At 49.2% G+C, this 13,364-nt stretch overlaps 1 protein-coding gene across 1 annotated transcript in view; it reads left to right on the top strand.

Moving 5' to 3' along the window:
• Positions 1-13,364, top strand: part of LOC119976429 — a 63,140-nt gene that overhangs the window by 15,464 nt on the left and 34,312 nt on the right. The window contains 1 exon segment of the mRNA XM_038816960.1: positions 7,067-7,627. Coding sequence (XP_038672888.1) covers positions 7,067-7,627 — 561 coding nt within the window.

Below are 13,364 nucleotides of genomic sequence, written 5' to 3'. Positions count from 1 at the left end.
TCATCTTGAAAAGAACAAGTTGATTAGCGATAGTCAACACGGTTTTGTGAAGGGTAGGTCATGCCTCACAAACCTTATTGAGTTTTTTGAGAAGGTGACCAAACAGGTGGATGAGGGTAAAGCGGTTGATGTGGTGTTTATGGATTTCAGTAAGGCGTTTGATAAGGTTCCCCATGGTAGGCTATTGCAGAAAATAAGGAAGTATGGAATTGAAGGTGATTTAGTGGTTTGGATCAGTAATTGGCCAGCTGAAAGAAGACAGAGGGTGGTGGTTGATGGCAAATGTTCATCCTGGAGTTCAGTTACTAGTGGTGTACCGCAAGGATCTGTTTTGGGGCCACTGCTGTTTGTCATTTTTATAAATGACCTGGAAGAGGGTGTAGAAGGATGGGTTAGTAAATTTGCAGATGACACGAAGGTCGGTGGAGTTGTGGATAGTGCTGAAGGATGTTATCGGATACAGAGGGACATAGATAAGCTGCAGAGCTGGGCTGAGAGGTGGCAGATGGAGTTTAATGCGGAAAAGTGTGAGGTGGTTCACTTTGGAAGGAGTAACAGGAATGCAGAGTACTGGGCTAATGGCAAGATTCTTGGTAGATCTCGGCATCCAGGTACATAAATCCCTGAAAGTTGCCACCCAGGTTAATAGGGCGGTTAAGAAGGCATATGGTGTGCTAGCCTTTATAAGCAGGGGGATTGAGTTTCAGAACCACAAGGTCATGCTGCAGCTGTACATAACTCTGGTGCGGCCGCACCTGGAGTACTGCGTGCAGTTCTGGTCACCACATTATAGGAAGGATGTGGAAGCTTTGGAAAGGGTTCAGAGGAGATTTACTAGGATGTTACCTGGTATGGAGGGAAGGTCTTGCGAGGAAAGGCTCAGGGAATTGAGGTTGTTTTCGTTAGAGAGGAGAAGGCTGAGAGGTGACTTAATAGAGACATATAAGATAGTCAGAGGGTTAGATAGGGTGGACAGTGAGAGTCTTTTTCCTCGGATGATGATGACCAACACGAGGGGACATAGCTTTAAATTGAAGGGTGATAGATATAGGACAGATGTCAGAGGCAGTTTCTTTACTCAGAGAGTAGTAGGGGTGTGGAACGCCCTGCCTGCAACAGTAGTAGACTCGCCAACTTTAAGGGCATTTAAGTGGTCACGGGATAGACATATGGATGAAAATGGAATAGTGTAGGTCAGATAGGCTTCAGATGGTTTCACAGGTCGGCGCAACATCGAGGGCCGAAGGGCCCGTACTGCGCTGTAGTGTTCTATGTTCTATGTTCTATGTTCTAACCCCAACGAACACCCCCCCTGTAACCAGCTCCCTGCAAGACAAAGTTACCGTTAGCCATCCAAACAGCCCCTTATTACACACAGCACTACTGATACTGATACAGCCCAGCACAACAAATCACCACCACAGTAATCTCCAAGGCTTCAGTGTTTTTTAATTCACCTCCAGCCTCTTTTCTTTAATAAAAGTCCATACTTTGTCTGGTGTATCAAAGTAGAATTCCCGATCCTCATGTGTGACCCACAGACGGGCTGGGTACAGCATCCCAAACTTCACCCCCTTCTTAAAGACGGCCGTTTTTGCCGATTAAATCCAGCTCGCCTCTTGGCCAAATCCGCGCCCAGGTCCTGATAAACGCGCAGCTCACAATTCTCCCACTTGCTGCTCCGTTCCTTCTTGGCCCACCGCAGAATGTGTTCCTTGTCCAGGAATCGGTGAAAGCGTACCACCATCGCCCTCGGCGGCTCGTTCGCTCGGGGCTTCTTCGCGAGGGCTCTGTGCGCTCTGTCCACTTCCAGGGGCCGAGGGAACGCCTCAGCCCCAATCAACATCTCCAACATGTCCCTCACATCCGATCCCTCACTGCCTTCAGGGAGGCCGACAATTCTAAGATTCTGCCTCCTGGACCTGTTCTCCAGGTCCTCCAGCTTCTCCTGCATTATTCTCTGGCGGTCGTTCATCATCCCCACCTTGGTCTCCAGCACGGTTATGTATTCCTCGTGCTCGGACACCTTTTTCTCCACCTCCTGGATCGCTCCCCCGTGGGTCTTGATTCTGCACGACTTGATCAATCGGAGCTTTAATCGGGTCCAGCGTGTCCTCCTTCAGCTTGGTGAAGCAATCTTCAAAAAACTCCACCAGCTGCCCCGTTGACCACTATGCCGTCTCCCCGCGGCCCTGCTTCTCCGCCATGTTTTCCGGCGTTGCCGGCTCTGCTCGTGTCTTCCTTATAGGACTTTGTCTTCTCACACGAACATTATCCATATAAATATCACAGACACCGGGCAGGATTCTCCGGCCCGCCAGCTCCCTTTTCCTGGGCGGCGGCCCTCACTGGCAGCGGGATTCTCCGTCTCTGCCACCTGCCAATGGGATTGCCCATTGTGGCCACCCCACACCGCCGGGAAACCAGCGGGCGTGGGAACGCTGCCGGCGCAACGGAGAATCCGTCGGCAGAGAGAATGTTTAAGGGCTTTGTTATAAAGAAATGAGGCTAAAAATGATCCTGATTGGAATTAAAGTCTGATTCATGCACCTCATCCACTTTCTAAAAATCATTCTCAGCTTGGTCAGCTGAAACTGTCAGCTCCCTAAACATCACCAATACAGGAACTCTCAGATGGAGCTCTGTCTCCAGAACCCATCGATACTTTACAAACTTCAGCAAGTGGAAACTCCGCCATTCCCAGCTGAACCTTTCCTCCTCTACAATCCTCATCCTCCTGATACATCTCCATCTTGTGGACCAGACTCATGTCCATGGCCAAGGTTAGGACAGGAAGCCTGGGAATGAGGCTTTGTCTGCCTGTTGAGGGAAGAGGAGTGGTGAGGGGGATGGAGTCAGCTGGTCTTCACTGTGGACCTGGGGAACAAGCCCTGGATTGCAATCCATTTCCTGAAAGTGTCAGCAAAGCCCATTTTCTCAATTGTCTTGAGGAAACATTGCACTCGCTCTGGATGAATATCTTTTATACATCCAGGGAGAGGATTAAGGTAGAGGTTTGTCTGTGGAGAATCAGGTTGGCCGTGCCACCTGGGCACCTTGGCAATGCCAGGCTGGTAGTGGTAGGGTGCCTGGGTGGCACCAGCAGTGTCAGGGTACTGATGTGTTATGTACTCTGGGATAACACAGGCTGCAACTGGATGCAGCTTTCACCAAAAGATACTCCAGACCCTGAAGTGAGTTCAATCTGATTTATTGAACCAGTAACACAGTTAGCACAGTTCTCTATGAGTTCGACTCTCTGCGAACCTAAATGTGGTTACTCTGTCTGACTGAACCATACTAGCTCTTAGCCACGTGCTGGAGGTGTGATACTGTACATACACCCTGACTCACTCTGTAGATGTTCATCAGTGGAAAGAGGTGGAGTGTGAGTGCCTTGTGCCTTTTACAGTGAGATACCACCCCTCAGTGTCCTGCCTGCTGATTGGTCATGTCCTGTTCACTGTGTTCATTAGCTGCCTGTCTGTATATCATTATCTGCATACTGCATATCGCAACATCTCCCCTTTTTTATGTTTTGTTGGCATATGGGAACGTACCTACATGTGGTGGCATATATTAACATCTTTACAAGCGGTGGCATATGTGAACGTATTTACATGTGAAGACAGCTGTCTCATGTGAGAAAACAGAATATAGCAAACAAAACAAATGTTCATAAGTCCCGTCTCTGGGGCTTGCGTCTGATCCTTGTCGACCACCGGAGAGGTGGTGGTGGGGACGATGGAGCCTTGACAGGCAGGATAGAAGCCTGACTGCTGGCCTCGTAGTTCGAGGTATCAGGAGGTGGCAAAACAACAGACGGAAATGGAGAAGAAAGCGGTTGCAGGCAGGCAACTTTGCACAGTGCCCGTCTGTTTCATCTCACAACAGAACCATCAGCCATACGTACAACATACGAGCGGGGTGCAGACTGTCGAATAACGACAGCTGGAGCTGACCAGCCACCATCCTGTATCTTGATCCTGACAGTGTCTGCCGGGGATAACACGGGCAAATCAGTGGCATGAGCATCATAGCCCTGCTTTTGCTGGTTTCGGAGCTGCTGCACCTTCTGCAGCACCGGGAGGTGAGCCAGGTTGGGCAAGTGTATGGCTGGAAGTGTCGTCCGCAGGTCCCTGTTCATTGGGAGTTGAGCCGGCGACATGCCCTGTACGCAAGCAGCGCAAGGTAGATGTCAGAAGCAGAATCCGCGGCCTTGCAGATGAGCTGTTTCACAATGTGCACCCCATTTTCAACCTTCCCATTGGACTGCGGATAGTGTGGGCTGGAAGTTACATGTTTGAAATGGTATGACTTGGCAACATAGACCACTCGTGGCTGCTGGAGCACGGGCCATTGTCACTCCTGACAGTGTTGGATACCATGCCTGGAAAACATCTCCTTACAGGCCTTGATGATGGTCCGAGATGTGAGGAGATCCAGAGCTCATCTCCCAGCGAGTCATCCTCATCCTCCGTCCCATGGACAAGACCCGCTGATACTGCCAACCCAGCACCAACACCCTGTGGGGATACTGGTAGGACCGTCGGAGGGAGGGAGGGGGAGCTGGGGTAGTGGGATGGAGTGAAGGGAGGAGGGACGGGGAAGGTGGAGTGAAGGGAGGAGGAACGGGGAAGGTGGAGTGAAGGGAGGAGGGACGGGGAAGGTGGAGTGAAGGGAGGAGGGACGGGGAACGTGGAGTGAAGGGAGGAGGGACGGGGAAGGTGGAGTGAAGGGAGGAGGGACGGGGAAGGTGGAGTGAAAGGAGGAGGGACGGGGAAGGTGGAGTGAAGCGAGGAGGGACGGGGAAGGTGGAGTGAAGGGAGGAAGGACGGGGAAGGTGGAGTGAAGAGAGGAGGGACGGGGAAGGTGGAGTGAAGGGAGGAGGGACGGGGAAGGTGTCAGCGGCTATGGGGAAGGGGGCACCACATGGAAGTGGGGGGGGTATGGGAGGTGGGACAGGGCTCAATGATGCTCCAGGTTTCTGCATGGGCCTCTGGAAAGGTGTCATTAACCATGACCTCAGCGGTTAATCCTTGTCGCCAAAGAGCCAACCCCTCACCTGAGGGAGCACGTCGAAGGTGCCGGGAACCGGCGAGTGCGCCAGGATGTAAGCGTCGTGCCCGCTGCCTGGGTATCGGGGGCAGATGTGTGTGATGTCCAGCTGGTGGTCACACACCAACTGCACATTCAGGGAGTGGAAGCCCTTCCTATTGATGAAGGGCCCCCCTGACGAACCGGTACTTGTAGGGGGACATGCGTACCATCGATCACCCCCTGGACCTGGGGCATGCCAGCGATGGAGGGAAATCCTGCTGCCCGGGCATCCTGGTGTGCCTGGTCCAGATGAAGGTTATATAGTCCGCTGCCCGGGTGCATAGGGCATCCGTCACCGCGCGGATGTACCTGTGAGCCGATGTCTGCGAGATCCCAGACAGGTCCCCTCTCGGCCCCTGGAAAGCCCCAGAGACAGAGAGGTTCAGGGCAACCGTCACCGTGACGGCCACCGGGAGCGGGTGACCTCCAAACCCCAGCAGTGCCAGTACCAGGTGGCACCTGGTCTCACTGGTTAGCCGATGTCTTCGGCGGCACAGGCGGTTCGGCAGCTCCTCGAAGGACAGGCGCCGATGGTGAACACGTGCCCTGATGCGGCGCCTCCTTCACACCTCCTCCTCGGCCTGTTGGACGGCCGGCACTCGAGCTTCACCGGCTGGGTCCTGCTCTTCTGGGGCAGGCTCCTCTTGTGCAGGATCCTCCCTGAGCAGGCCCTGTGCCTCCAGCCTCCGTGTGTCCGTAACGGCAGCTGTGGCCAGGTAGATAGCGAGCATTCCTGGCTGTGCTCCAAACTTAATTCTCCGCAGGGGGGAATAGAGAAGACATGTTAGCACGATGAGTATTCCCGAACCCATCCCGATCCAACAGGCTACATGGTGACCCTGAGTTGTACTTCAGCTCCACCCTCCACATCTCCCCACAAACCCCACCCCCACCCCTCAGCCGCTCCCCCCGATATGTTGCCGTCCGCACTGCACCCCAGTCCCCATCAGGGAGTGGGACCGGGCCTGTGATGTGGGGAGGCTCTTTCTATCCTCACCGATCATCCCTGTCGACAGGGGTTCTGGTGGGTGACGAAACCTCTGTCAGCGACAGGCTCTCTCGCCCGTCTCCTGTTTCCTCCAGTGGGGTTTACTGTTACTCCCCCTGGTCCAGGCAGCACCCCCCCCCCCCCCTCCACCCTCCCACCCCAGCAAGTCCCACAATTATTGAGGCTTTTTGAGAGTTTATTACCCTCTCTCTGCCCCTCAGCAGCCATGGAGCCCAGTCCCCGTTTGGAAATATTTGCACTAATTCACACCCGCGTGACTTCTGCCTGAGAGGGCGGAGCATCATGGAAGGGCGGAGCATACTGTGTCCAATCCGCTGATTAGATTTAAATCTATGTAAATGAGGGTTTTACATGGGCCCGCTGCAGGGCACAAACTTTGATTTCACCGCCAGGGAGGGACTGGAGCCTGGCGTCGGAATCAGTGCCGGGCACAAACCTCGATTTGTGCATTACGCCCGATTCTCCGCCCGATCGCACCTCCGGTGGCGTGAAGCGGAGAATCCGCCATATTTGTTTCCATGGAGCAGAACGGAAATATCTCGGTGTTGAGATCTTCTAAATTTGAGAAGAGATTGGTTTATTTTGATGATCTCTCTCACACACAGTCTCTCACACACACACATCAGGTCGGCTTATTTTGATGTTGAGGAACAGGAAATCAAATCAAAAATGGTGAAATCTTCCCCAGATCCTCAGCGAGTCTCTCCCCCCGATCCCCAGTGAGTCTCCCCCGATCCCCAGTGAGGCTCTCCCCCCGATCCCCAGTGAGTCTCTCCCCCGATCCCCAGTGAGTCTCCCCGATTCCCAGTGAGTCTCTGCCCCGATCCCCAGTGAGTCTCTCCCCCGATCCCCAGTGAGTCCCCCCCGATTACCAGTGAGTCTCTCCCCCGATCCCCAGTGAGTCCCCCCCCCCCTCCGATCCCCAGTGTGTCTCTAATTTTCTGTTTTTTCTACCAGTCTCTGTGACCCTGGATGTGGAAACAGCGAATCCCTGGCTCGAGCTGTCTGAGGATCTGAAGAGTTTGAGATGGACCTGGACCCAGAGGAATCTCCCTGACACCAGGAAGAGGTTTACACACTATCTCTGTCTCTGTGCGCTGGGATCAGAGGGATTCACATCGGGGAGACATTACTGGGAGGTGGAGGTGACAGGGAATCGGCGCTGGAGACTGGGAGTAGCCGCAGAGTCTGTGGACAGGAAGGACTTGGTCAGTCTGAGCCCAGAGACTGGATTCTGGACCATTGGGCGGGTGGAGAATCAGTTTTATATAAACTCCTCTCCTGAATCCCGTCTCCCTGTCGGTCAGATCCCCGGGAAGGTGGGAGTTTATCTCAGTTATGAGTCTGGGACAGTTTCATTTTACAACGTGGACACCAAGTCCCATCTCCACACCTTCACTGGGAATAAATTCACTGAGAAACTTTATCCTTTCTTCGGGACTCGGGATGAAAACCACTTTCTGAGAATCGGCTCCGGTTCTGATCCTGATTGGGAAAGGGGCGGGGCCTCGGGGCGGTGACAACTCCACTGACATCACAAGGTCAGGGGTTGGGGGTCAGAAATCACTATTGACAACAGGTTGCAGTAAATGAGTCATTTCATTTCCAAATTGCAAAATCTCAATCAGACTGTAAATAAGAACAACACAAATAGAAATGTCAGAGAATTAAAATAAAAACGAAATTAAATATCCTGAACTTTTGTTTGCCGTTCATTGTAGTGCCAATTGCAGCCACACGATGGCGATGTCGAGCTGTACAAAGATCAGTAAAGTTTTACAGCGCAGTATCGCCACCTGCTGCTGGATACCTGGTACTGGCAGGAATACCAAAAACAAAAAATGCTCAAACACTGGCTGATCTGACAATTCAGGCCGGACCTTTCTTCACAACTGAAAGAGAATTGGATCAGAAACAAAGGAGGGAAAATAAACATTAGCCTGGACTTTAAAAAAAAAATCTTTATTGTCACAATTAAATGAAGTTACTGTGAAAATCCCATCTTGAAGCCGCTGCAGTCCCTGAGGTGTAGGTACACCCACCGTGCTGTTAGGGAGGGAGCTCCAGGATTTGGACCCGGCGACACTGAAGGAAAGGCCGATATATTTCCCAGTCAGGATGGGGACTGACTTGGAGGGGAACCTCCAGGTGGGGGTGATCCCAGGTATCTGCTGCTCTTGTCCTTCTAGATGGTGGTGGCCATGGGTTTGGGATCACTGCCTGTGCGGAGTTTTGCAGTAAAATGGACGATAGTCATGAGTAGCGATAATCAGCAAAGTGAGTGGATATTGCTCGTTCAAACTTGAACAATTGCAAACCTTGCATTGATATAACAGCACCCTGCAAATAACACTGACAGCTTTTAAGATAAGTCACACGATACTCACATTTTAATCAATTAATTATTTGATTATAACTTAACTAAACTAATCATTTAACATTAATTTCCGTACATTACAGAAGAATTCTGAAACAACATTCCAGTGACCATTATAATCAATTTCGATGAGCATTAAGTATTAAAGACCCAAGAAGTAGCGCTTTTGGCTGATATTTACACAGCTAGTTACATGTGGGAAAATGGTCATATACTTACATTGAAATAAACCTGGACAAACTAAAGCTAATTGTTGGAAATTAACTGGGAAACCTGTAGAAATGTTTAACAAATCCTCAGAAAAGTTTTGTCAGAATAGGAAATAGGTTTTGAAATTGGAAAAGCGATACAGGTATGACAATCTCAGACCAGACCCCAATAGTTGCTGGGATACCAGACAGAAACCCCAATGTTTCATTTAATTTGTAAGATGCGAGGAAAGGATACTTTGCTCGAAGTGTGACTCCACACAAATAAGGATATGTTATATTGAAACAAACTTTATTACTAACACAGTCTTAAACTAACTTTAACGTCATATAAAAAATAGCTTACAATGCTTAACAAGAAAGTGAAACACTTTAACTCCTAACTGGTATCTTTTTATCTCCAATCAAGCAAAACCCATAGAATCATAGAATTTACAGTGCAGGAGGAGGCCATTCAGCCCATTGAGTCTGCACCGGCTCTGGGAAAGAGCCCCACACCACCACCTATCCCCTTTATCCCCGTAACCCAGTAACCTTTTTGGACACAAACATTCACTCCCTCCACCTCCAATGGACAGTGTCAGCCGTGTGCACCATCGACAAGATTTACTGCAGGAACTCACCAAGGTTCCTCAGGCAGCACCTTCCAAACCCACGGCCACCACCATCTAGAAGGACAAGAGCAGCAGATACCTGGGATCACCCCCAAGGTTCCCCTCCAAGTCATTCACCATCCTGACGTGGAAACATATCGGAATTTCCTTCACTAACGTGGGTCAAAATCCTGGAATTCCCTCCCTAACAGCACGGTGGGTGTACCTGCACCCCAGGGACTGCAGCGGCTTCAAGACGGCAGCTCAGCACCACCTTGTCAAAGGGGCAATTAGGGATGGACAATAAATTCTGACCTCAGCAGCGATGTCCAGAACCCATAATGGAAGAATAAAAACTGTTACAAAGCCTGGAGATTGCTGCATTTGGACATGAACTGCTTCAATATCTGAATAATAATCTTTTATTGTCACAAGTATGAAGTTGCAGTGAAAAGCCCCTAGTCGCCACATTCCGGCACCTGTTCGGGGAGGCTGGTACAGGAATTGAACCCGTGCTGCTGGCCTTGTTCTGCATTAACAAACCAGCTGTCTAGCCCACTAAGCTAAACCGCCCCATTAGCTACGATGTTGAATGTTGGGCGATTAAGACTCTGCCTGCTTACTCAGGTGGATATATAGGATCCCACTGAATCATTTTGAGTTGGGGAGAGTTCCTCCCCGTGTCCTGGTCAATATTTATCTCTCAATCAATGTGGCTGTGAAATTTTTTAGATGCTAATTGACCTTTGAAGTCATGAAACAAATGGAGGATTTTCTTTTAAATGATCTGTGTGGTGTGAATTTAGTTTATTTTATATCACTGTTAAAAGGCACTAAATCTTTGTTTTAAGCAGAGTAAAAGGCAGCTTTGAAGAAGGTTAACTTTTTTATTTGAAACTGAAGTTAAGTTGTCAGCTTCCCCACCCCTCAGGGTTCTCAGACACTGAATAGAAACACAAGTTGCTGCAGTCCCAGAGGCTGCTTTCCCCTTTTTGAGAGAGAGCTGACTGGTGGTGGGTTTAACCTGAGGGTCACCACATTTCAGGCGAGGAGCAAGGTTGAACCTTCCTGAATAACCATAGCTGATATGGGAGTTGAACCCACACTGCTGGCATCGCTCTACATTACAAACCAGCCGTCCAGTCAACTGAGCTGAACCAACTCCCTTTAACCCTACTCCCATTTGCCGTGTTATATTGGCCAATGTAAAACAATCTTACTTTTCAGTTCAGCGATGCTAGAATGCCCATTGCTGTGAATGTTTGTGAAACAAGTGCATTGAGTGAGAGAGTTCCAGCAGGTTGATAGCGATATGGTGAAGGGTTTACCTGTCTTGATGTCAAGGGCAGTCACTCTCACCTCACCTCTGGCATTCAGCTGTGCTCTAGCGCCACCAGGTGACCAAAGTCACTGATGCAGGGAAAATAAATCTGTGGAGTCCCGATCTCAGCCAGCGGGTGGCAGTGTTGCTCCATGCAAACAGGATTTTTATGCTTAAAATGTTTTTATTCATTTACCTGAATAAAGAACAAAACAGAGGAACCCTGGAGAGATATCATCAGATATTAGTGACTGAAATGAAGTTTTGTGAACTAATTGAACATTGAAATAAATTTCAGGGGCTGAATAACATAAGGATTCTGAGAAATTACTGGGTTAAAAATAAATCCATAGACAGTTTGTGGTTTTAGGTTTACTGTTTTGCTGACAAGTAATGTTGTTGCATCAATTAAACTATATTGATACACTATAACAATTTGATCTGTTGTAATAAAAACAAAATACTGCGAATGCTGGAAATCATCTAAAAAAGATTCATATTCCACTCGATACGTCAACTCTGTTTCTCTCTCCGCAGACTGGACCTGCTGAACACTTTTCCAGAACTTTCTGTTTTTTATTATTAATTTGATCTGCTGGTTAATTGAACAGGGAAACATGTTGTTCCAATCTCACCAGGAGCTGCTGCACTGGTTTTTAAAAATCTAATTTTATTGCTGCAATACCACTCTCAGCCAGGGGGAGGTGGTGTCGCTCTGTCTAATTTCACTTTCATTCTCACATTCTAACTATCCACCAATGTCCCAGTTATTAAACCAGGAGGACATTCTTATCCTCTCTGTACTCGGAATCCAGGCCCAGATTTGTGAATTCAGCTCCTGACACACAGCAAGGTCCCAAACTGGGAAATTTCACTCTCCCAACCTGGGCTTTCTTGAACGTTGTCCAGACCGGCTGTGTGGAATTTCTCGATAGGGACTCGGTGTGTGACAGGAACATGGAAGTGGGAAGTTCAGGTATCCAGCAGCAGGTGGCGATACTGCGCTGCAAAACTTTACTGTTCTTCGTACAGCTCAACATCACCATCGTGTGGCTGACACTGACACTACAATGAACTGCAAGGGAAAGTTCAACTCTCTGGGCTGAATTTTCACTGTGATCACCGGTCACAAGTGTAGGAGCTGAGTGAGAAATGGAAACACAGAAGAAATCCCAGCTACAGCTTTACACTGCAGTATCTGTGTAACCATAACATGATCAAAAACATTTAATAGTCCCAAAAAAGAATAAATGTTGACATTTTGAGGCGTAGATGCCTCCGTAATGGTTTTGACTTTTGAAGGTGATTAGTGCAGTCACTTTGTGTCCATGACGTGACCCAGATATTCAATAGAAGATTGGCAAAATTCACATTTATCTTTCCACACTTTTAATTCGTAATCGTCTAGGCTCTGGAGTGCAGCATCTCGGTTGTGGAGATTCTTCCTAATTTTTTCCAGGAACTAAGATATCATCTCAGTAAAACTGGCCTCCTGATCCACTTAGAATTTGATCCATGACACGTTGGAACATCTCAGGTGTGGATGTGACACCAAATTGAAGACTTTAATATCTGGCCAGCCCATTGTGTGTCACGATTGTCAAAGATAGTTGTGAATCTGGATCCACATTCATCTGGAGAGAAGCTTGACTAAGGTCAATTTTCCTGAAGTGTTGGCCTCCAGCCAACCCAGTGAATAAACCATCAATCAGAGGCATCTTGCTTGACTTAATCTTTAACTTGACTGAGATCTCCCTCATACTCTCCATTCAAGACAATGATTTGTTTCTTTAAAATCTTCGGTGACCTGCTCCAGAATCTGACGTGAGATTCACCTAGGCCCAGTTTAGTTTGATCTTTTCCAGCCAGGTTCTCCACATTAATGCTGGATAATTTCCTTTAACAATGTGCAGGGACAAATCTGCGGTCTGTCCATTCAACTGCTCAGGTACATTGATACGGCCCCTCAACGGAACCACTTTTCCAGTAAGAAAGTCCATTCACATCAGGGTGAGGGCAGACCGGTGTGAGTTACGCCTGCTCTCCCACAGCGTGCTGCTGGTGAGCAAACCTCCCAGAGGAGCTCAGGTGAGTGCGTCACTCAGGGTGAGACGATGATGCCCGGTGCACTGCCCCCCTAACCGTGCATGTCGACATGGGGGTATGAAATGAAATGAAATTAAAATCGCTTATTGTCACAAGTAGGCTTCAATGAAGTTACTGTGAAAAGCCCCTAGTCACCACATTCCAGCGCCTGTTCGGGGAGGCTGCTACGGGAATTGAACCGTGCTGCTGGCCTGCTTTAAAAGCCAGCGATTTAGCCCAGTGTGCTAAATCATGCAGGAATTGAGAGGTCTTGGAGGGGTGGTGCATGGTGGTGGGTGGTGGAGCGACCTGAGTGGTAAGTGCTGCCTAACCCTCATGTTCAGAACTGAGCTGATGTCCCAGCCGATAGAAGTGGGTCTTCAATCCCGTCCACTTCAGCATCGGCTTCCTCCATTCCTCCCTTGGGCCTGCTTCAGGAGGTGGTGGCCCTGACTCCAGCCCAATCCTGCCATCCCACCATTAAGTAGAACACTTCCCTATGTCATGACAGAGTACCTTTAAGAAATGGGTGTGTATATAAATATCTGTAGTGAGAGTACCTTTAAGAAATAGGTGTTTATTGCTGCAGTGATGTCAGAGAGTGGGTGGAGCTGGGCTGTCTGTCAGCTTTTTACTTTCGTTTTAGACTGTTTGCTGCAGGGTGGGTTTT

Source organism: Scyliorhinus canicula, chromosome 13, assembly GCF_902713615.1.
Source record: "Scyliorhinus canicula chromosome 13, sScyCan1.1, whole genome shotgun sequence".
NCBI classification, from domain to species: domain Eukaryota; kingdom Metazoa; phylum Chordata; class Chondrichthyes; order Carcharhiniformes; family Scyliorhinidae; genus Scyliorhinus; species Scyliorhinus canicula.
This window is presented reverse-complemented; position numbering and strand designations above follow the sequence as displayed.